The following is a 24,287-nucleotide window of genomic DNA, read 5'->3' as shown; positions in this document are numbered from 1 at the left end:
CCTCTGTAGGAGCTGACAAGGCCCACGTTGAGCTTACTGAGTCAGTTTGGTGCCTTTTTGTTAAACAGGTCCAGACTAAAAGACTTTATAGGTTTAGATGATGTGAAAGAACCAATGGTTTCTTGAGCTCGCTGTGGAAGCGAGTGCTTATAGAGGATGGTGTTGCACTGAAGATAAGTCCATAGAGACGGACAGGCTCAGCAAAGAGTGAGCTACATTTTCATTCTATTTGTAGCATAAATGAATCCATAGTTTGGGTAAACTGCCAACAGATAATTGAAAGTTAAGAGGAATAGGTCATTTCCTCTTTTAGTTCTTGTGCATGAATAAAACTTTTGACAATGAAAAATAAATGTCTTCAGGGATTTATCTTTTATTTCTCACCTTTTTTGGCTCTAGTGTATGGAAATAATGTATCATTTGAGTACCTTATTTTTACAGTTCAGAATTATATATAATAATTGATTTAACATGTTGGGATTTTTTTTTTTAATATATTTTGGAACTCAGGGACTGTCAGAGAAAGTTGGCAATACATAGTTTTGCTATTTGCAGTCCTATGCTGTTTTGGTCTTAAGTCTGCCCTATTGTGGACTTTCTCCGTATGACCACATGACCAATTTTTCAGCCAGTATGACAACTTCTTTGGAGGAGTTGGTGGTGGTGTGGTTGTTATTACTGTCCCCTGGTTTTATGCAAGTAAATGGTGAAAATTTAAAATAACTTAGTATTCAGTGTTCTGGAGGGAGAAGTTAGTGTTACACCTTCTGCCTTCTTTCCCTTCCACTCCTCCCTTCCTACCCCTCCACAAGAGGAGCATCTTTCAAGATAGCATTACTTTTAAAGTCTCTCCTTAGTGTTTTTTTCCCTCTAGATCAAATGTTCTGGATGATCTTCTGTCAGTCCTGCAATATTGCTTTTTTTATGCACCTGTAGTAAAAAGATTAGTTTTTCTAATGCCACATTATTGCTTAACACTTATTTTAGGAAATAAATCAAATCATCAATTTTATGCAAAGATTTCAGGGTCAAAAACCTTTAAAATGGCAAAATATTTCATTTGTGAATTAATATGACTTACTGCAGGGCAAAAGGGGCAGAAATGTATGAATGCATCCTGTTGTCATCCAAGTAGGGAAACAACTTGAAGCATCCATTCCAGCAGCACACTTCTGTTGTTGGTTCTTTCATTTGAACTTTGTTCTAGTATTCACAGAAAATAATGTACGGTCTGAAAATACCTTGAATACCAGTAAGAATGTTGTTATTTTGAGAATCTGAGGATTCTGTTAAGATGTAATAGAAGTGTTTTGACAATGCTTTATGAATTCAGTTGTAAAAAAAAAAAAAAAAAAAAAAAAAAGGCAGTCACTCAAATATTTACTCAATTTTGGCAAGTAATTCTCATGCCTGGCTACTGCAGTGGTTGGAAGGAGTCCCAGTACTGAGTGAAGAACAGGTGATACTATATAATCATCATCCTGGTAGTCAGGCAGGAATAGCGTGATGGAAAGGGTTTAAAAGGACTCTAAAAATCAAACTATTCACTTCTCCACAGAGGCTTTTTTAAATCATTGTTGATGGGAAGGATTTCCTCTTGCTTTTTGTTTATATTTTGGTTTTGATAACCCTGTGTTATCGTAATGACTTGCACTGAGTCCACTTTTATGGAAGAGAATTGTGGACCTCATATTTCGTGACTTCTGGTGTACATATTTATATTCAAGGCGTAATGCCCAAATGATGTCTCATAGAAATGTTGAATATTTTTCTAACAGTGTCATTTTAATTTATGTTCCAGTAAAGACTGCTAGAACTACTTTTGGGTAAACCTGGTAAGAGAGTGAAAGGCTTATGTACTACTAAATGTTAAGTGCAATTATCTGCAAGACTGCTGCACAGCATAGAGAAGTTATTTGAACTATGTTAGGTAGAGACTGACGTGTATATACCAATTTTGAGGGCTTTTTCCCCCAAATAAAGTACATCTTGAATCTCTGAAATCTATCGAGCAAGTGTCCTTTATACACTTCCTCTCTTGCCACAGTCTTTCCACTTTGACTTATTTCGAATACTGAGAAATTAGTAAGAATGCGTTTGTGTCAGTATACTCGGAAAATAAGAATTTTGAGGGGTTTTTTGTTTGGTTGGTTTTTGTTTTGCTTTGTTTTTTATGGTAGAAACAGTTTCAGTAAATGGAGGGTAGGAGGGAAGGATCAACCAAAATCAAATCTCTTTAAGTTTTCAGTATGTGCTCAGGAAGGATGCTTTTATTCAGCGTGGACCATATTCCTCATGTACTGCTACTAATTTGTGGTTACACAAGAGTGAATCTGGTTTGCTATATTCTAGTGTATGTGCGTGTCTAAGTTTTGATGTTCCTCTCCATATTGTGCATTGTTAATTTATTATTGTAAACATTCCATTTAGCTCTAAGCTCTAAGCAAAGCAAATAACTTACTGCTGAAGAGCTCTAAGCAAATAACTTACTGCTGAAGACTTCAATATGAAGACCATGTCTTTGCTTACTGTTGTTTTAATGTAATTTCAGGAAATTAAAAAATTCATCAAAGGTGTTTCTGAGAAGATAAAAAAAACTAGGGACAAGTATGGCATTAATGACAATGGCACAACAGAGGTAAATAGTTTCAAGGGAGTAATTATGTAGTTTCTTTAAATCTTCATAAACTATTGCTTTTCTAACTGTTCTATTCTCTTTTCAGCCACGAGTTTTATATCAGTTGGATAGGATTACTCCAACACAACTAGAGAAGTTTCTAGAGACTTGTAGGGACAAATACATGCGGTAAATGTTTAGCCTGTTATTTTCTCAATTTATCATCATCCCCCTCCCCTGTTTAGTGTTTGTTGCTTTGTTTACAATCTAGGAGTGCATTTTGCTATTTTTACTGTATGAATGTTGGTTCTGTTGTGAATGCAATACAAATAAAGAATAAGAAACAGTTGGCCCCAATGACAGAAACATTGCAAGACAAAGGTAGAATGCCAAAAAAAACCACATCACCATCTACAAGTGGGTTTGTTAGGGCAGAGTTGAGTCTTCTACAACGGTTCTAGAGGTCTGACAGAGCTGAGGTTTTTACCTTTCTGTCTTGAGTCATAATCAGATTCTTTCATTAGAAGATTCTTACTAATCTGTTTAGTTTCCTTTTACATTGTAGAAAAAATGTTTTATATTTCATTTTAGATTTCTTGAACATGCAAAGCTATCTGCTTGTGTTTAGGCACTTTTTTTCTGATATAGTACTAATCATACCAGCGAACACTTCTTCTATAGCTACTTACTACTTATATCCATGGATCATGTTTTGACAGCAGGTTCTGGTAAAAGCCAAAAGTAATAGGATTCAGAGTGAGAAAGGATATTGTTTAAACACATTTTTACACCCACTGGCAGACATGTTCCCTTCCACCCCCTCTTGCAGGAGATTGTTCCAAACCTCTAAAGAGTCCATGCAAAATGAAGTCTGAATAGATCAGTTTCAAATCCATATGAATCTTGATGGTTATTCTTGATCTACACAGTTTGTGAAGAGTTATGTCACACTTCGTGCTAACATGTTCTTGAATCTGGTATGCACTTGTAGGAGCTTTTTGCTTGTTATTCTTGGTCTCTAACAAGATAGTGATAGTGTGGATGTTTTCATCTCTTTATCCACTGAGTTGTTTCATTTAATTAGATTCCTTGGATTTGTTCATTGGCATGCAGCCATTGGTGACATCTGCTTTGTGGCCTCATGCTCACCTGCATCAATTGTTTACTAATATTTTTTCTTTTTCTAGAAAATTCATGTGTATGTTAAATTGTTAACATAACTATTTTAAAGCAATTATCAGTTTTCTGCTTTCAGTTATTAGGATTACTTGCTTACATTTCTCTTAAGTGTTCTTAAACATGAATTGCCTATTTTACTGTAGTAAGTTGATTTAGCATACTACGTTATGCAGATCTGATAACTGAAAGATACTGCCCTTGGAAAGGATCTAATTGCTATGATGATTGGTTTTGGTTTATAGCCTACTGTCATTTTACCAGGAGAAATCTCTCAGCTGACATTACAGCAATTTTTGGGTAGATATGACATGAATGTAAAGAGATCTCCAAATAATAGTGAAAACAATAACCTCTGCTGAAATAATTTTGCTTTACAGTCACCCAGAATTAATTCCTTTAGATGTTACAAGCTAAATCACTATTAGACAGCAATTTTACTTGGTAAAAGTTCATCAAGGAAAATGCAAGAAGCTGCTACAAGTTAGATTGATTTAGGAAGGGGTATTGTGCCTTAAGTTCAGAGGTTATGTTTGTTCTAGAAAAGCAGATCACATTGCACTCTGTGCAAGCTTAAGAATGCTAACTGCAGGATCTGAACAAAATTGTAGGGGAGAATGTAAACCACCCCTCACATCTCATGTTCAGATTGCATACTGTAGAGTAAGTGGCCTTCGTTTTTTGTCCTGTAAGGACAACCAGTCTCAAAGTACATGAATTTTAGAAAGGGACAAATGTGGGAATGAGCCTATTGCATGCATAACCTGAAGGGAAAGTAGGTCATCAGTATAGGGCTTTTGAATAAGATGAAAACAAGAAGGCATTAATATCTGGATTTTGCTCTGATTAAAAAATAATCTGCATAATGATTTCTTAAAGAAGACTTTATAAAGGTCTCAGGCCTAAACACATAAAGGGGAGTTTTGGAAATGTTAGCATATGTTCCCTGAATGGGGAATCCTGAACCTACTGCTTGATGCTTAGGAGAAGGAGGATAAGCATTTTGTTTTCTGTTATGGATGTTATACGGGACCTGTGGAATGCATGTATGACAGGGCATCTTTTTGCCTTGCATGAGATCAGTCTTGAGTATTGGTGACCTTTTAACCTCCCTCCTGTTTGTTTATTAAAAAAATATTAACAAACTTCTCATACATCTATCAGAATATTTTCTGTCTTTGCTTGCTTAGGATTTTAAGCCTTATTGAGTTCTGTGTCTCTTTCTGTAATTTTTTATGAGAGAATTTCTTTATCAGGGCACAGATGGAGCCTGGTTCTGCAGTAGGAGCTCTTTGTGCACAGAGTATTGGTGAGCCTGGCACACAGATGACTCTGAAGACTTTCCATTTTGCTGGCGTTGCTTCAATGAACATTACTTTGGGCGTGCCAAGAATCAAAGAAATCATTAATGCTTCAAAGGCTATTAGGTACTGACATTGTTTTGGTTTGGGTTTTTTTTCCCCTTTGCCTAAGTGAAACCTGATGGATAAATTTGCCATATGCGATAGCATTTCCCTGTTCTCAATAATATACTGGACCACATTGAATGCACGAAATACCCAAACAAGAAAAATCTAATGTCTGTCCGACTAAGTGATACTTAGGGTCAGAGTAGAGACAAGTTTTATTTTTCTGAAAATCAAATGAGGTAAAGTGGTTACATATTAAGTTTAATATTCTATTAGGTGTGTCTCATATATTGTGAAACTTTCTGGTGTTTAGCAGTAGTTGAAGCATACCTATTCCTAGGTATCCATGAAGCCATACTTAAATAATACTAGAATAGTGTACACCATGAAAATAGTCACTAGTTGTGTTATAATCCCTTGTGTGTTTGCTTGGTTGTACTAGCCTGAAGTACACGAACAATAATTTTCTTAAATGTGCCTGAGGAAGCTGAAGGTCTCTTTATGTTATTAAAAAAACTACTCTAGATATTAGATAGGTTCCATAAGGCAAGCTGTAATTCAAATTGCCATCTGTAATCTAGCTGAGCAATTTCCTAACTGTTTCTTTTGTGTGTTTATTCTTTGTAGCACCCCTATTATAACAGCACAGTTGGACAAAGATGATGATCCTGATTTTGCTCGTCTGGTTAAAGGAAGAATTGAGAAAACTTTACTAGGAGAGGTAGGAAAAATTGTATTATAGCTAATGCTTTAAAGGTAAACATTAGCCAGTTGCTATGGGGCATTTTAACCATTTTCACATGCTAACTGTTTTGTCCTTATCTCTCAAAGATTTCAGAATATATTGAGGAAGTGTTTCTTCCAGATGATTGTTTCATCTTAGTGAAGCTGTCTTTAGAGCGCATTAGACTACTGAGATTAGAGGTGAGTTAAGTTGTTATGTAGAATATGCCTTGGGTAAGTTCCAAAGGGTCTCTTAATCCTGTCTCAGAAATCAGACCAGTGGAAGTTAAAAAAAGAAAGTGAATGAAGGATATCCCATGGCTACATTACATCTGGATTTTTTTTTCCCTTTTTTCCCCCTTGTAAATGGATAATTTTTCCTTTATTTGGAAATCAGAGAACATACATTCATTTCTTGTTGTCTTGCTAAATACAAGGATGCCATTTCTGTCCATTAGTTAACATATAGGCTGGTACCCTCAGCATAGGATAGTATTTCATGCAATTTATAACAGTAACAATTTTTGTTTATTTTTCTACATTCTGCTTTGTTATATTCTGTTGAAAGACTGCTGCACGTATTTGAGCAGATTTATATATGTTAAGAGGGATACCCTTATGTTTGCTGGCTGACTTTTGCCACAGGTGAATGCAGAGACTGTACGCTACTCTATTTGCATATCTAAACTCAGAGTAAAGCCTGGGGATGTTGCTGTCCATGGAGAAGCAGTGGTATGTGTGACCCCTCGTGAAAATAGCAAGAGTTCAATGTATTATGTATTGCAGTCCCTGAAGGAAGAACTACCAAAGGTAAAAACAAAGGCTGTCTCGTGCTTTTGTGGGAGGTAATCACTAATAATAGTTTGGAGTTCTGTGGTGGGAAGACGAAATAATTCTTGTCAGTACTGACAATGAAGATAGGCTGAGTCCATAAATCTTAGATTGCGTTGCTACTGCTTTGCAGCTGAAACTAAGCCTCCATTACTGATCTTTCTAAATAAAATTGAAGGCTCGATACTTTCCTTACATTTACTGAAGCATTCTGAGTGCAGCAGTTGTATGAAATAGTTATATCTTCTTCCAGCTGCATCTAGAATTGAACCAGATGACGGTATCTGGCATTTTTGCAGCTTTCTGTGAGGAGACTGTCTACTTTAGATTTTAAAAATAGTGATAAATGAACCTTATGATTGACAGGATGCCCTTTCATTTGCGTGGATCAACCACCATTCAGAGACCTAGGTCTGAATGTGAGGAAATCTGGCATAAAATATAAGATGTAGGTAGTCAGTAAGGTTTGTGGTACAGTGTGCATGTCACATTTGCACTAGTGTATTTAAGAGCAGGAAGTCTTATTTCATATGTATTTTAATTGAGCATTCACATCCAAGACTGGAGCTTCTAAGTAGGTTTGAATGCTGGTAAGGGTTACCATTTTATACTGCAGTACTGTACATATCAAAGTTACTAGCTTTTTTTGTTTTGTGAAGGTTGTAGTGCAAGGTATACCGGAGGTTTCCCGAGCTGTCATTCATATTGATGAACAAAGTGGAAAGGAAAAATACAAACTTCTAGTTGAAGGTGATAATCTGCGAGCTGTTATGGCTACTCACGGAGTGAAAGGAACAAAAACATCCTCTAACAACACTTACGAGGTAATGTTCAAATGGGTACTGTGGGTTTTTCCCCATAGCATCTTTATTACAAGTGCCTGTGCTCAGATGCAGCAGTTGGTATCTAATCAAGCCTGATTTCACTAATAGTTGTCAGAATGCATTAACACAAGAGAGTAATTCGACTGGCAGCACTCTTGACTTCAAAGAAGCTCTTTCTACAAATATTTTTAAACCAGAGAAATGCAAAAGATCATTATCTGACATCAGATGGTATTTGTTCCAGGAATATACTTGCTCCAAGCACTTGGTTCTTCATTAATCTAACATAATCTCTTGTATAGGTAGAGAAGACACTAGGAATTGAAGCTGCTCGGACAACCATTATCAATGAGATTCAGTATACAATGGTGAACCATGGTATGAGCATTGACAGGAGACATGTTATGTTGCTATCGGATCTAATGACTTACAAGGTTTGTACTATGCTTTTTCCAAATGTTACATTGGCCTGTTTATACAAATTAATTTTACCATGTTTGAGAAGGATGGGTGAGCTAGGGAGATGGAAATCAGTTATAGGTTTAAAGAATCCTAAGTTGTACTGACCAATACTGTTGTGTATATCAAACAGAATGCTCAATTAATCTAGTTCTTGGGGGTAGGGGGAGAAGGTCTATTTTGACTGAAAACAAGTTGATATAATGAGTAGGAAATCGAAATTTCATGTTGGAACTAGGAATCCTAAAAATTGTGGTATGAAAATCAACTGTTTGGGTAACCATGCATGCAATTTAAGGCTTGCTATGCAGAAAACCACATGGGGTGTGGTTCATAGCAGCTGCACTGTATATAAGAGTGAAAGGATACAGACATTACAAATAGAATCAGATTACATGTAGAGTACGAACAGTCTTCTGGAACTTGTTAGTAGAACATCATATCTGTTCTTTATTGATTGACTTTCTTTCCTTCACATCTGATATGTTTTTTAGGTTTCAGTACACTTAGTGAAGTAAGATTTTTCCACTTGGCCTGTCAGAGTGCAAGGGTTTAATATGGGTAAAATGGAGGAAGGAGTTCTGACTTCTCCCAAAACTGTAGGGCTTTGTTGTACTGAGCTGCAGCAGTCCCCAGGGCTGGCCGTGTGGAGCTGCAACACAATAGTGGAAAAGGGCATAAGAGTGCAGTGTTTTACACTTGTTGGGCTCCTAGCATGCATTCTTTTGTCTGTACTTCTGACTTGTGCTTCTGTGCACAGTCCGTTATAATCGGGATGTTCATTAGAAACAGAGGCAGAAATAAACCAAGTTAGTTTAAAAAGCTAATTACTTTTTTTCTGGAGAGTGAAAAAATGAAGATTTAATATCTTTTGTAATCTCCTGGCAGTTAAAGTCAGATTTATCAGTGGACAATAGGCAGTAGCTTCAGCATAGTGCTCTCAGACCCCACTAAAGTTTGTAGCTCGGCAACTAGGTTATAATTGTGTGGTTTTTCTCATAGCCATGTTTCTTTCAATCTTTCCAATATTCTTGCTTAAAAAAAAAAAATCTATTAACCATTTATAACAGCTTCTGTTGTGTATGAATAATCACTTCTGTTTTATTTAAATATTGATTACTACCAAACTATTAACCTTCAGGATGTTTAACTGTGAAGCAGCATATTATGACAATGCTATATTGTAGATAGTAACCTTTTTACTTACTACTTGTTTCATATGTTTGTTAGAATAAAAACTACATTTCTGTTGCTCACTTGATTTGCTTCTTTAGCAAACGTAACTGACCTCCAGCCACTATTGTGATAGTCTTTCTTTGGGTTTTTCCATCAATCAAGGGTGAAGTGCTGGGCATTACTAGGTTTGGACTGGCAAAAATGAAGGAAAGTGTGTTGATGCTGGCTTCTTTTGAAAAGACTGCAGACCATCTCTTTGATGCTGCCTACTTTGGACAGAAGGATTCTGTTTGTGGTAGGTGTTTCAAATTCTGTTGCGCATATACTAGCCCCATACCAGCCACTGTGAAGAAAATTAACTCCAGCCCAGCCAAAACCAGCACACGTCTTTACCCAGCATCTGTAAACCTCTTCAAAGCATTGGATTTTTGCCCTTGTTAAGCTTTCTGTTCAGCTTACATGTCAAAAACTTCAGGTCTGAGGCTGATCCATACTTCTTGATCCTAGAAGTTTGGTGGATGTTTCTCTACTTCTCATCTCAGAGATCTTGAAGTCAGTTGGGCATTTGTTGTATGTTTCTTAAAGTAGATTTTTAGTAATTTGGTTTTATTTCTCACCACATAGCTCAGTGAAATACCAGCATCTGTAGTTCTATTTTTTCAGTTGTGAAAGTTTGTGTATCTTCAACACCTAGAGCTGATTAAGGACTCTAGTACCCCATTCAGTATTTAGGTTTTGTTTTCATTCCTACTAAGAAGTAGGAAGACATATATGTCTTGGGTAGCTTAGGTGAGTATCATACTGTGCATAATGATTGCTTATGCGATTTGTCAATTGTACCTAGAAATAAACAGAAAGGCAAAGTTCTTGACTTCTTTAGTTAGTTCTGATCTAAATAGATAAAAATTGTTTTTAATTTTTTTTTAAATTAGAAGCCTTGTTTATCAGTACTCCATTCGTTAACAGAACAGAGAAGATCCCTGTCCTGAGAAATTTCTTTTTAAATGTATTTGTTCTTCAGTTTTAAAGTTAAGTTCATTAACATCCACTGAATCATCTTCTCACTGAATTCATGAAGGAATCTGATGAGAGTTTAAAAACATATGTATAGCATATGTATAGATGCACACAAGTGCATACATACACACATACATACAGCCAAACAGAAAATTCAAATAGATTAATTTTGTCATTCGGTTTGTCTCTTGATTTTTGCATTTCTGCCATGTACTCTAATATTTGGAATTGAAATTATTTTTCTTTTTTTTAAACTCCTTTGCCCCATTCCTCCCAGATTTCATTCTCCTTTAAGCTACATACATTTTGGAATGATTTGTTTAAAAGTCTCTATCTAGTAGGTTAAACAAAGAAAAGGAGAAGTCAAGCAGGTTTCACCTTCTTCATCATCTGGTTATGTAAGGCCTACCAGCCTGGTGCTGTAACCACTCATTTGGAGTTTCTGGGTGCTAATGAAGTTTAAAAATACGAATGTGTTATGTTAAGGTTTGCTAGTTTGTGTGTATTTCTAGGTGGTCTTAGAAAGTGTAGTCAATTTCAAACAGTGCTTTGTGGACAGTATATTTTCTGAATCGCTGGAATCTGTTAGAAACCTTTGTATTACTAGTTTGTATTTTAAAAACTCTGCCACTTTCTGGCTGTCCAGCATTCCACGTGAGTGGGATTTTCTTAATTTTTTTATTATTATTTGTCCATGATTAAAGCAAAGATCCTATGGGAGACTGATTCCGTCCTGGAAAGTAAGGAAAAGAAAATGGTTTCTCAAAGTCCCCTTTGAGCTGGTAAAATCTTGTTTTGAGTAATGTGGAAACCAAAGATCTTTTCATGTTGCCTTCTATATAAATGTTTTAGTTCAAATAAGGAAATGGAATGGACAAAACAGAAAATTGTTGTCTGTCTTCCAAAACTGAAGAGATCATAATGGCTTGCTTGTATGAAAAAGTGCTGTGCAGCTGCCTGACCTGGCCATCACTAGTTGTCTCTTTGAATTGCTGTGAAAAGACTCTTACACACTCATGGTTTTGCATCTCCAGAGCAGGAAAAAATTATAAATGTCGCCAAGAAAAATGAGTATATACCCAAAATCAATTATAGGTGCTGAACTGAATGGCATCTCAAATCAGTGCTTCTTCTGAATGTGTGGATGTAGTTTTAGACCATGTGGCCCTTGAATCTCTTTTGTCTTGTAAGATGCTTTTTCCAGCCAGAGAAAATGGGGAACAGCTGATTCCTGCTTTACCTGCATAAAGACAAGAATTTTCTTCTGAGAATTGCTGATGTCACCTTTCAGTGGGCAGAGTGAGTTGAAACTGGAGCAGAGTAGTACATCCAGTTCCAGCAACATCCACTGCATGCTGGAAGCAGGATCAGCAGGAAGCGCTACTATCTGCAAGCCACTGCTTAGAGATCCAGTCAGTTTACCTTTCTGTCCCCTTCCCAAAGAGCAGCCAACAGCACTCTCATTTCTAACTTAAGAGTGGGAACTGAGAGCTACAGATCACTGCTGTGACGTTCATTTATGAGGAGGTAGTCTGGAAGGGAAGTGTCAAAAATAAACTCTGCTCTTATTGCAGTATGACTGGCTTCATCTCTACCTAGCTGAAAGTGAGAGCAGTAGTTCATAGCTGTCAGCCAGATGCTGACATCTGCAATAGATTATAACTGGTAGTATAGATTATAACTGGTAGTGTTACAAGACATTGCATTGGAGGAGTCTTGGATGGTCATTAGAGCAGAGCGTGCTGTCCTGGCAATTCTTCTGCTATCAACAACATCATTATCTTCACCTGTCTGATATGATTGTCGTTGGCCTCTAGTATACATTAGTCTGAGCAGATATATAACATACACTTGGTCGTTACAGCGGCATGTTCTGTCCGAACATTTCCTGCTATATGTGACTGCTGTCAGATGCTGCAAACTATTACTTTGTCCATGAGGCAAAAGGGAGGTGGGAAGGAAGGGCTTCTGGTTGTATACATGGAAGTATTGCAAGCGAAGAAGGATTCCCAAAGTCTAAATGCAGTTTCCATGGTTCAGTGATTGGCTCAGGTTGAAAGGTTGTTGTGCAAAACCAAGTAAGTTTTATTCTACTAGGTGTTAGAAAGGTATTTCCTTTATCTATTGTAACCTGCATGCTGTAGGGGCTGTACAAAGTAGTGGGCCTAAATGTACAGTAACTCCTAAGCATTATATTTTGCACAAGATTTTTAAATGCATAATGTTGGAAAATATGTAGTAGAAATTCAGCAATGGTCTAAGAGCAAAAACACAGAATCTTCATTCATCCACATTTAAATTATCAATCAAATCTTGCCAGAATTTGAAGCAAATTGATTTTCATCCTTTGTGCATTCAAAGGTACAGCTTTTTATTGTTATTTTCTTAAACATTTACATGAAGGACAATATTCTTACACTTCTGAGAATGTGCAAAAGTGTCATTTGGATCATAACGCTATGCAGAGGAAAAAACACTGGTATCTGATAGTTTGCTTTTAATGTGGAACGTTCTTTGGAAAAGTTGTATACATCAGTAGATCTGGAATATAAATGTGTCAGCACATTGCTGTGAAAATGTTATAGCTATCAAAAATAGTTGGGACAGACTAAATCTTTAAATTCAAAACAAGCACTTTTTGAATCGTGAAAACGCAAAAAGTGGTATAGCTAAAGTAGTGGTATGCCTCTTTCACTGGGAAGTTGCCGGGGTTTCAAGGGAACTTGGCCAGATTTGACTGAAGTCTTAGCACTGAGTCAGAGAACGAACGTGAAGTTCTCTATTGGCACTGAGTGGAATGTGTCTTCTCCAAAAACAAACCTTCTGAAGCTCTTTCATTGCTAGAGAAGGTTTTTAGGTTAGGTTGAATTTTTCCTGTCTAGAATTTAAATAACACAGATTAAATAACATCCTGATCTGATGACCATAACATTTAACTTTATCTAGTGAAGAGACCTTGGTCTTTATATGTGAGGTTCAAGGAGATTTGATAGGCAAAGCATACAGAATGGGCAAATTAAACTAGTTTTGTAAATCCTTACTCTTCAGATGTTCAACATGTTTGTTTTTTTTCCCTAGGTGTTTCTGAGTGCATCATCATGGGAATTCCGATGAATATTGGAACGGGACTTTTTAAACTGTTGCACAAAGCAGACAAAGAATCAACCCCTCCTAGGAGGCCTCTGATATTTGATAATAATGAATTTCATATTCCCATTGTTACATAGCACTTGGACATAATACAAGATAGCAAAACAAGAAATAGCAAGAAAACATCATTTAAATTAAGAAATATGTATTATCAGTTCTGTGTGTCTCTTACTGTGAATTGGTAAGTTAAATACTGTCAAAAGAATTGCCCAATTGTTTACCACCTGTTGTTCGTACAGACCCTGAAAGGAGAGGCTTCTCTGCACCAGAGAGTGGAAATAAATATAAAGTGGATTTCAGCTGAAAACATTTTCTTTTCCATGTGCTAGAATTAATCTTTGTGTTAATGTTAATGGGTGGAAGTTGTTATTAACTCAGTATTAGACACATGCATTCAGATTTGATTAAAAAACCCCCAAAACTGCAAGAGAGTTCTGTGAGCTTGCACAGAGTGCATTTGGAAATGGCCTTTCAACAGGAGCTGGAGAGGTCAATCTATAGCTGTTAAGAACAGAGACTTCAGAAAGCTAGAACTGAGCCTCTGATTAATTCATACTGAGTTAAACTTCAGAAGTGCTGTTGAAAATGTTTGAAATATTTGCTCTTTGCTTGCGTTTTTTTAATTGTTTTTCTTTTATCCCAAGTTATCCAGTAAACGGTTTTGCTCCCCAGGATTCTGCTTTGGGACGTACCTGCAAGAAGCTGCAGATTGTAAAGCTGCTACTAAATTCTGAGAAGACTGTTATAAGAACATTACAAATTATAAATAGCTTTTCATATTATAGCAGCTGTTACACTGCTGGAATCTGTAATTTACAGCAGTCTTAGTTTTGGGAAAGTTTCATAATTGAGCAGGATCATCTGAACAACCTAGTTTTATTTTAATATATAAAGTAGAAGTAGAAAGGTAAGTTGTTTTCATGCATTGCCATGAAATAATTTGGAAGTATTTTAATCTTTAGCCCACTAGAGCAGTTTTCAGAATGAATATAGATTTTAAATTACTTCAGTGTAGTATGTTTAAATTTACGCTAGTGCTGTGGAGGGAAAGTATCTTAGTGTTTTCTTGTCAGCAGTGTTTGGACATTCAGTGTGCTCATAACATGGGTCAAGGTTGGAGAGAAACACTTAAGTTTTGCACTCATGAAGTAAAAGCAGGCTACTGAATGATCTAGCATTTGAAAATGAATGGGTTTGTGCTGCAGTTTTTCTTTTCGTTGATACATGGAGACAAGTGTAAGGCTACATTCAGAGAACGTAAATCTGTAGTTTTAAGTCTTAAGGTGCCACTGTGTTTATTTTTAAAATCATCCTCCATGCAGAGAAGACCTCATGTGAAATTCAACATAGCTATTCTCAAATTATTTTGTATTTTCAATGTGACACTAAGATATACTTCTGCCTAGATTTTGGCAGGGTAAAGATTGAGAATGTAATGCATTTAGTATCTGCTCTAAAAGCCATATATATTTTCCTATCTCCCTTTTAACAATAGAAATTTCAGAATAAATTAAAATTTTCTTTGATCTCAGTGAGATTGCCACTTAATGATTTGTCTGCATAGAAGTCTAGCTCTATTTCTTTTTAAAGACATAAGACAGGTAGGGGCCAAATGGAGAGAAAGCCCATAAACCTTTCCTGTGGATAAGTACTTCATTTTATCATGGGAAATTCTACTGAAAGTGCTTGGTATTTTTGTGAATAAAGATTCTTCTGAAGGTGTAAATGGGTGGAGTTTGTATTGGAATGGGTAACTGCCTCTTTTTTTTCTTTTTTGTTTTGTTTTGTTTTGTTTGTAAATCCAGTGAAATGCGTTTATTTAAATGGTGGTTTTGCTCTCTTGTATGTGTTAAAACTGTTCAGTAAATTACATCTGTTATCATTGTCTTTCATATGACAATAAAAAGAGGCAGAGATAAAGAAAGTGTAAACCTTGTGTTTGTTTATTGATGATTATATTTGTGCATAATTAATTTATGGATGACCTAACCTCCATCTCCCTCATTTGCTTAGTTATTAAGACAGTTGAGAATTATTGAGCTTAAATCTCAGGTATTTACAACGTAAATGAATATGTAATATAAAACCTATCTTGCTTAAAGTAAATATAAACACGCCTTGCCCTCCAAGTAGGCTATGCACTTCACAGTATTTCAGCCAAAAATAGATTGTTTACAAGAGCACTCTGAATCAGTAATTATTGTTTGGGCTTTCTGTACAGTCAGTAAACAAATTAGCTGTTGGATTTCACTCATAAGCAGCTTATTTTGAGGGTTGGTTTTAATGGTCAAAGAACTGGAACTTTGGGATATTTCTTAAAATTTTCATTTTTATTAATTTTCTTATCTTTAGTGCGGGCTTCATTTTTAAAAAATAAATACTGTTTTGCACATTTTCCTCCATTTTCTAATTAATGTGTTAATTGAAATTAAATACTAAGTTAAATGTAAATTTTCAAGAAATAATTTTGTTTCTGAAAATTTACTAGATAACAGTAGATGCCCGAGAACAGAACATCCCAGACAGCCAACATGTCTTTGCTTGGAAAAGCATCACTGATTCTTTTATGATGTCTCAGAATTGTTTGTGTACTTACTACAGTAAAAACACTTGTGAAGTTAATGCTAGAATCTCTAGCCGTTAGGTGACGGGAACAATTAGGTACTATCATTCAAATTTGATCACCAGACGCCCGTAAAATTTTAAACGTCGTCCAGCTCCTGTAGAACATAGGCATTGAACTGAGAATAGCAGGGTTACTGAAGAATCTCAAGTATGAACTGCATAGCCAAGGGAGCAGCAGTCAGGCAGCAAGGCCAGCTGCAAGTGGGCGGCCTGAGATGGGAACCCTGATTCATATCGCTGCTGCTGATGGCATATTTTTAAGAAAGCAAGAATTGGCTGCCAAAATTCATTAAGTTAGTTATGAATACCCATAGCCTGATTTCTAATTTTCTCCATATTTTTCATCTGTTTTAAAACAGATGTAAACTTTTCCCTAATTGTCAGGCTTAGAAACTCCTCGATAAGTCATTATTTATAAACTGATCCTTGATTATTTTTTTTCTCAGTGAGGTCTACTGAAAATACTACTTTTCTGTGTGACTTGCACTAAAACTTGAAAACAGTTTTGTGTCTTAATCTCAAGTAAATGGCAAAGCAAATATATTGTTAATTTGTATTCTTTCAAGATTAGTATTTCTGGATTTTATGTGTAGTGTGTCAAAAAAATCCCTTCCATCTCCACTTTTTCTTTCTGTCTAACAATAGGAGTAGCTGAATAATTACTTCTGAAAATGCTTCAGTAGATACTTGGAGATGGGGGCAGCTTCTGTACGTCTCTCTCTGCCCTAAAAACAAACAAATGAAAACGCACCTTTGGTCGCTCTGATTGGAACGCAGAAAACGATCTGCTAGTCTGGTGACGGCTCAGATGGAAAAGCCTGGAGGCCTGGCAGTAGGTAGAAGGCTGCAGTAACTGCTGCAGTAACTGCTGAAGTGCACTGTTCGTAGCAAGGGATGGGCTGAGCTCGGCGGTGAGGGCAGCATCTCTTCAGCAACGGGAACAGAGCAGAACATGAGCAGAAGTGTAAGTGAAGGGGGAGAGGACAACGAAGAAATCAAATGCCGAAGCTACGTAAAGCTCTGCTTCCTGAGACTATTGCAGGAGGGTTAGGTATTTGCTGTGAAATACGTTTCTGTGACAGCTGTATGGATGGCAAGATGCAGCTAAGAACATTCGGGAAAGGCAGGCACATGTCCGTGGGCCGCAGCCGTTTGCTGTGGAGCTGGGCAGGGCTGTCTGGGTAGGGTGTGCGGCTTCAGTTGCCGGTGGTTGAAGTTACGCTGGAGTGCTTTTGCAAGCCTGTATAATATTATTCTCCAATGTATACAGCCTACATAATTTTGACAGAAGATTAGATACAGACCTGGCAGGATTATAATTGTTACATGAGATGAGGTTTACACTGATTAGCAATCTGTGACTGCTTAACTTCTATCCTTTGACAAATTACTGTTCTCTCCCCATAGTATTTGTGTTTGATGGGAAGAGTATTTAAGGTGCAAGAAGTATGCAGGCAAAAATTGTAGTTAAAATTAATTAATAAACCAATAAGCAGAGAGCAATTTTTTTGAAAAGACAATTCATAAAAAAAAAAGTGATAAAGTACTTTCTTAGTATGTTTATTGGGAAACTGCTTTACACATGTCTCTTACCTGCAGATATAAGAAAACGGAAGCATGTCCTATATAGATTTCCTGTTGTGAATATGGGAAACTGGGAATAAATGTAGAACTGCTTTGGTCCATAACTTGAAGAAATTTAGTATGGAGGGCTATTCCTTTTTTGCTTTAACTATGCTTTTTTTTTTTTTTAAGAAAAAAAAAAAGGATGGCAAATGAATGCTGTATTTTATAAATTAACTACAAGTAGGATAAAATTTGGGTCCTTCAGGACAAATACTCCGTGATGTCTGACCACTTGTCACTGTTTCAGTATAAGCTGAAATAACCACTGCAACAGGTAATTCCTCAATTTTGGATGACTCTGCTTGTAGACAGGAATGTCTTTAAAAACCCATAGCAAACAGGATAAAGATTTTCATAGTATCTGCATATTTGCCTAAATTCTTCTGTGAATGTAACTGATGACTGTTGTATCTTCAAAATGGTTAGCTAAAGCTATGCATTCAGACCTAGAAAAGTCTCTCAGTAATTAAATATGTGGAAAAAACATAAGAAAAATTGGCCTGTGTTTTTTATATTGTCTAAGAACAGAAAAACTAAAAGGGATCAAAGTGGAAAATGTATTAATATTTTAATGCACAAATACTTGGCAAGTTATTTGGATGGGATTACAGTATTGATATAAACGCATAGCAAATTTATCTTGAGGAATAAATACCAAAATCTCACAGGACAATCTGAAAGAATGAAATAAAACAAACCAGCCCTACTACTCTTGTATGCCAGTGCTTGTGAAAATGAATTAAGGTTTCCTGTAACTGATTAAATGAAAATTATAAAACATTCCTTCTAATGAAATGAGATCATATCACCATCTTCCACTAGAGAGCAGCGTTTTGTTTTGGGAAAAGAAGTGTTTGGGTAGCAATTCTTTATTTTTCTATTAAAAATGTGTTTTTGCAATATCAGAGCTGAAATACAACTATGAGAAGGAAGGTTACCTGTTAAAATCATATCCATGAGGAAGGAGGTTAAGGGAATTCATTTTCCTAAGAAGGAGAAAGCAGAGTCCAGACATGCTTTTTCACAAATTAGTAAGGACTTGCTTATCTTTTGCCCCCAAACAAACAAACAGAAAAAGTAGCACTTAAGTAGAAGGCCGTAGTCGTTCCCAAAGGAACACAGCGAGTTGCTCCTGGCAAGTGGGAGAACAGCGTATCTGCACTGCGAAAGGGGATGTGTCTTTTGTCACAGCATTTTCCATGCAGCAGTGATTGTTACAATCTGCATTCATTCTCTACAGTGAGTACTTAATTATAGCTCCGAGAGCTTCTCTGAAGCATGAAGTTCTGGCAGCTCACTGGGTAGCATCTCGCATTCTTCAGCTGCTGCAGAACCCCAAAGCAAGGCTGTAGTAAAAACACTTGAAGGTGATGCTGAGAGATGCAAGAGACCAGTGTTTAGGACTGAAAATAATATGAAACAGGTGGTCTTTGCTGTCTGTGTACAGACAGCTGAAAACAGCAAGATTTATGAAAGATGACTTCCACTTTAATGCCTGGAAGCTACAGGGATGCCTGTAGCTTTGTTAGTTCCTATCATATGTGTAACTCAACTCACAGTGGTCTTGTAAGCGGGAACTTAGCATTGACTGGCCGTGCTTAGGGATTCTGCTGGCCATGAGCCGCTTTGAATACAGCGTTGCCTTACCCACCGCAGTTTCTTCTAGTCATATGTAAAGCCACTGCGTGCATCAGATGGTAAAAGGTGTTTCTTAGTCCAAAGAGTCTGTCTCCTGAGTCCAAGCCTGCCAAATCAGGAATAATTGCATGTTCCTTTTGGAAGCGATGATGGTAGGTGTGACTGACGCTGTGCGGGAATAGGGTGGGTTCTGCAGGTGTTGAGGATAGAGGGAAGAAAGCTGAAAAGACAGGGAATGCAAAGTTAAGCAAGGGGCTATGGAAGCAGAGTGGAAGTTCCTGTCTGTTTGGGGGGGAAACAGAAAGGTGCCAGCTAGCTAAAGTGACACACAGATATTCGCAATCTCTACAAGGAGTCCCAGTGAAGTGATGGAAATAGCTGGAAAAAGGATGTGTGTTCCTGAGAACTAAGATTTCGTCATTTCTACTGGAGATTGCTGTCCACTGGCTGTGACAACTGATAGTTAAATCATCATTCATTCATTAGATGACTATTAATAAAGAGTAATAACTGTGAATTATTTCCTTCAGTTATCGTATCTGTTTGGTTATCATACTCTTTCGACCAACTGTACACAATTACAGGTCCTTAACTACAGTGATATGCTACAGTTCAGTGTAAAAACTGCTGTGCATGTTGGGTTCTGGTACAGTCCACGAGGAAGATCATGTCTATAGTTGGGGGGCAAATAGGAATCTGTCTTTTAGTGTTGATACCTGCAGTTAGATCAGAAGCATTCCTGGAAAATCCTTATTCGGGGAATTTTTAATAATATGTAAGTCCTGCTACTGGGCCAAGATACCGAAATTACATCAATTAAATTCCTAGTGTTGTGTCTCCCACTAGAAGAGAGGCTACGACATCTATGAAGATCAGATGGATAATTGACTAAAGTTTGAAAAGGAAAGCTATTCTATATAGATTTTTGTTGTGGTTAAAAAAAGACGACTATTTGCAATGAATGTCTGCCATCACAGTGCTATGGTCTTGTTGATTTCAAAGCTGGATAGTGCTGAGGAGTTTTAGTCCATGGATAAAAGAGGACGTGTAGGTGCCTCTGTGACTGAGACTTTCATGGTCCACAGAAAGCTGGGGGTACCCCACAGGATTTCCTACCAAGTTCTTTTCTCCTCCATGATGGCTATGTTTTGTCAGTTGGAGACACTGTTGACCAGAAATGAAGCTGTTATGAAAGCAGCAGGTATCTGGATTATTAGCCCCAGGCATTTTATTCTCCTTTTTGTGAAAGGGGGTGTTGGTTGGCTAATCTTTCAATACGTATGGCGATTTTATCTGCATGTACCCCTTTTAAATGTTAAATTGTGCAGATTTTTAAAAGGAGAATAAAGAAAATTAATTTCCAAGAAATGCAAAAGCAATAGCGAGACTGTGCCGGTAAACTTTAGGAGTCCCAGAAAATGCCAGAATTAGGTGTAAGGGAGATTTTAAAATTATTTGACTTGATTTACTATTCAGGATTTTGTGGGTTTCTGAGAAGAATTGGTTAGCAGTGTGGTGTGATTCATCCCTGTTTGAATCCTGTGGTATTATTTTCTCTTCTGTTACTTCATATAGGAGTTGCTTCTTAAAGTCCCCTTTTCTACAGAATGAAGTCCTTCAGCCTGAGTAATACACGGTCACAGATAGGGGATTCTTTGACTCAGGCTGATTCACAGCATCTCTATTGTAAACTGCTGATTGTCTTTGGAGTGACGAGGATGGCCTTGGCCATATCATGGTGCAGGCTTGAAGCACCAGCAGTGATATTGTGTGACTCGTTGCTGAAGGGCGCAGTGGGTAGGGGATCTCTTTCACGCACACACTGGAAGGAAGGACACACCTCGCTCCTTACTTTATCCTGACCCCTGCACTTTTCCAACGTAATGATGCTAAAATATTTGCTGTATGTGTAGGTACCGTGACAAGCCCACGCAACAACTCGTTCCCTTTCCTGTATGCCCTTCGTCCAGATTTTCAGCTCATGCAGATACTTTCCGGTTACATCAGAGGCTTCCTTTAAACTTGCATTTTTAAGAAGATATTTAGTTCTTCTGACTTATGCCACTGCTGTGCATTTTCTAGTTCCCCTTTACATTTATTTCTTTCTCCTTGTCCTTGTTTCTCACGCAGATTCCTCCCTTCTGGGCCCGTAGTGACTGTCACTGCTGGTGACACCGCTTCCCTGCAGCAGGGCTATGTCAACCATACTGTGCCACTGGCTGGCTTCAACGGAGCCATGCAAGGTTACTGGGAACCTTTGCCTGGAGGATAATTAAACCACACAAGGAAAAAATATCTCCTCAGCACATCTGGATGTGGAAATTTACTGCCATCAAAATTACAATTATGGTCAAATAACTTCTGAAAAAATGACCTTATTACATAAGGGAATGTATTCGTACTCTAAACTGAAATGAAAGGCATCCCTGCTTCCTGTGGCTCTTTGTCAGCCCTGCAAACTGTATTCAGCTGCTTAATTCTCCACTTACTTTTCTCTTTAGCCTGCTTCTGGTCCTTTCCACTTACCTGACACCAATGTTGTTTCCCTTGCTTGTGTTTGTATGTATTCTGTTGAGAATAAAAATAAGGACAAGCGATGATCAGCCCAGCAGCTCGGTAGGTAGTTGGCACACGTAGAATCAGTTAACTGTTGCTGCCGCACACTTGTATGACCTGGGGAAATCTTTAGGCTCTCTGTACTCAGTCTATTAAAGACTATTAAATGATAATAGTCTTTCCTTAGCAACATGGTTGTGAGAGGAGACGATAGAATCGAGGTGAGTGAAGGGAGCGTGCTTGGGAAAACTTACGCGCTATACAAAAGACTTAGTAAATGTCATGTACTTGTCTGCCTAGGTTTTTATTGCCAGGATGTGTGGATTAAACAATGTGATTAGCATCTGCCGTGTACAGTTCTTTTTATTCTTTCCTCTTCCAAAGAAAGTGGGAAAAGGCTGGAAGTTGCTGCTCTTGAAGTCAGCGGCAAGACAGACACTGACTTCAGCAGGAAAAGGAGAGGCAAAGCAGTGAAGCTCTTTGCTGCCATTAATATTCTTGGAGGGGGAGGGTGGCAGCTCTGAAGATGAGTTAAGGGAAAAAAATTCTAACAGTACAAATAGCCCATAGTAAAAAGGATAATATTTGGCTTGCCTTGCTGATGAAGTGTATTTGTCCTTCATGGAATATCCCTAGCAGACTTGGAGACTTTTTATTTCAGTTATTCCTTTGCACAGTATTTTTATTACCAAACTGGGGCTTAATCCAAGTCCCTTGGAAACCAATTAGAGAACTCTAACTCGGCAGAACTGGATGAGCTTTGATATATGCATTATATTAAATATTTCTATCCATCAAACTCCCACCAGTTAATGCATCTTTATAAGTTTCAAACAGTTGCAGAACACTTCTATAAACATCACTGCTGCAGACTTGAGCCAGAAAGAATCATTTTAACCTAAATCCTTTTTAAGGCTTCTGTGATGCTCAGGTCTTTGTCTCAGATGTTTCTGCTGATTCTGGGCCATGCTGTATATGTTCTTTTGTGTTTAGTATCGAGGTGGGCATTTTCTCTTTGTTTTGGGAGTTGTTTTTTTGTGTGCTGTTCAGTTCTGACAAATCTTGGCATTTATAATAATTTAAGTTCCAAATTACTTCTATGGCATTTTTCTTCAAAAAATACTAGTCAGCGTTAACTGTTGAATGTTTAATTTTTTACATTTGTGTTATGAGGGGAAAAAATACAGATGTGTTGAAGATTTGTAGCTCAGTCTAAACTGGATGACCAAACCTTGTGGAAGCTGGTAATGCAGCTGCCACTGTGCCAAGCTGAGACATTATTTCATTCTGGAAGTCTCTGATGGCTTTCCCATCCCTGCCAAGGCATGTAGACTGGCGCAGAGCCTGTATTCCTTTTGCCTTCTAAATTAGAGTGTAACTTAGGAGTTACTTCACTTCATGTTAGTTACTGTTTTCAGAACTGATTTTAGTTAAGTCCAGTATTTTTGTCATGTTCAACACCCCTCAGTCTTTAGTTGCATCTTGGCCCAGTCTGCTTTGCCTGAGCAAATTGACTATAGCAAGTTGTACAAGGGTTCCTCTTTGACTTTATTCTCACTGTAATCCCAGTCTTGTGTTTACCTCCTACAAAAGTCATTTCCCCCTCCCACCCAAGGAATATTCTGCAGTGTTAAAAGTAAAAATTTCTTCTCAAATCAGAAGCATATGGGATTTATGCAGTATTTATATAAACAGAAATCAATGTATCACTGTCAAATAGCAGTTAAAGTTTTAGCTATGGGTATGACACACAGGATCTGCTTAAAGACCAGCATATTTTTCAACCTTCTGACCATCTACATTTGTCTGGTTTTCATAAAGACTTGTAAAACTGTATACAGTTACTGAAAGTACACTAGAAATGCTTCTCCTCTATCATAAAGCAGATGACTGCAGAATGCTAGCGCATATGCAGATCTGCTGGGTACTGTTTTTTTCAGGAGCTGGGCTGCCACTTCTGTTCGCCCCTTAGCTTAAGCATTGCAAAAGGGACGAGCTATGGGACTAACTCTTCAGGCGTGCGTGAAAAGACAGGTGTTGCACCATATCTAGAGAAAGACAGAGAACCACAGTTGCATGCGTACCTGTCTCCGTTTCCTCGGGGAGCTCTTTGGGCTTGGACTAGAGATATCTGGACTGCCCTGGAGCTTTCAAGGATTATTGGCTTCTATTTAGCATTAGGAGCCCTTTTCTGCAAGTCCAGCCGTTCCACAATTGAAGCACTGCCCCACGCTCACCATCTGTAAAAGCGTGCATTTTTGCGTGTCTCAGACAGTGTTTCCTGTGGCTCTGCAAGCATGCTGCCCCTAAGTCTTTCTAAAGCTCTGCTTTGTCATTTCTGCCTGCTAGGCATGAGGAGATGTTTTTTTTGCTCTTTCTATACCCACCAGGCTAATGTCTGACAGGAATGATATTCTAGCAAAACAACTTCCCTTTCTCTCTGGCTGCATTTTTTTTAAC

At 37.5% G+C, this 24,287-nt stretch overlaps 1 protein-coding gene across 1 annotated transcript in view; it reads left to right on the top strand.

Annotated features, from left to right (window-relative positions):
- The window catches only part of POLR3A (RNA polymerase III subunit A), a 39,381-nt gene extending 24,061 nt beyond the window's left edge, over window positions 1–15,320 (top strand). The window contains exons 22-31 of the mRNA XM_075505167.1: window positions 2,552–2,638; window positions 2,724–2,806; window positions 5,050–5,220; window positions 5,830–5,923; window positions 6,034–6,126; window positions 6,571–6,735; window positions 7,416–7,580; window positions 7,883–8,014; window positions 9,378–9,510; window positions 13,311–15,320. Of these exons, the coding sequence (XP_075361282.1) occupies window positions 2,552–2,638; window positions 2,724–2,806; window positions 5,050–5,220; window positions 5,830–5,923; window positions 6,034–6,126; window positions 6,571–6,735; window positions 7,416–7,580; window positions 7,883–8,014; window positions 9,378–9,510; window positions 13,311–13,459 (1,272 nt within the window). The 3' untranslated portion in view covers window positions 13,460–15,320. The remainder of the gene's footprint in view (window positions 1–2,551; window positions 2,639–2,723; window positions 2,807–5,049; window positions 5,221–5,829; window positions 5,924–6,033; window positions 6,127–6,570; window positions 6,736–7,415; window positions 7,581–7,882; window positions 8,015–9,377; window positions 9,511–13,310) is intronic.
- Window positions 15,321–24,287: the final 8,967 nt, after the last annotated feature.

The sequence above is a fragment of the Mycteria americana genome, chromosome 6 (assembly GCF_035582795.1).
Source record: "Mycteria americana isolate JAX WOST 10 ecotype Jacksonville Zoo and Gardens chromosome 6, USCA_MyAme_1.0, whole genome shotgun sequence".
NCBI lineage: Eukaryota > Metazoa > Chordata > Aves > Ciconiiformes > Ciconiidae > Mycteria > Mycteria americana.
This window is presented reverse-complemented; position numbering and strand designations above follow the sequence as displayed.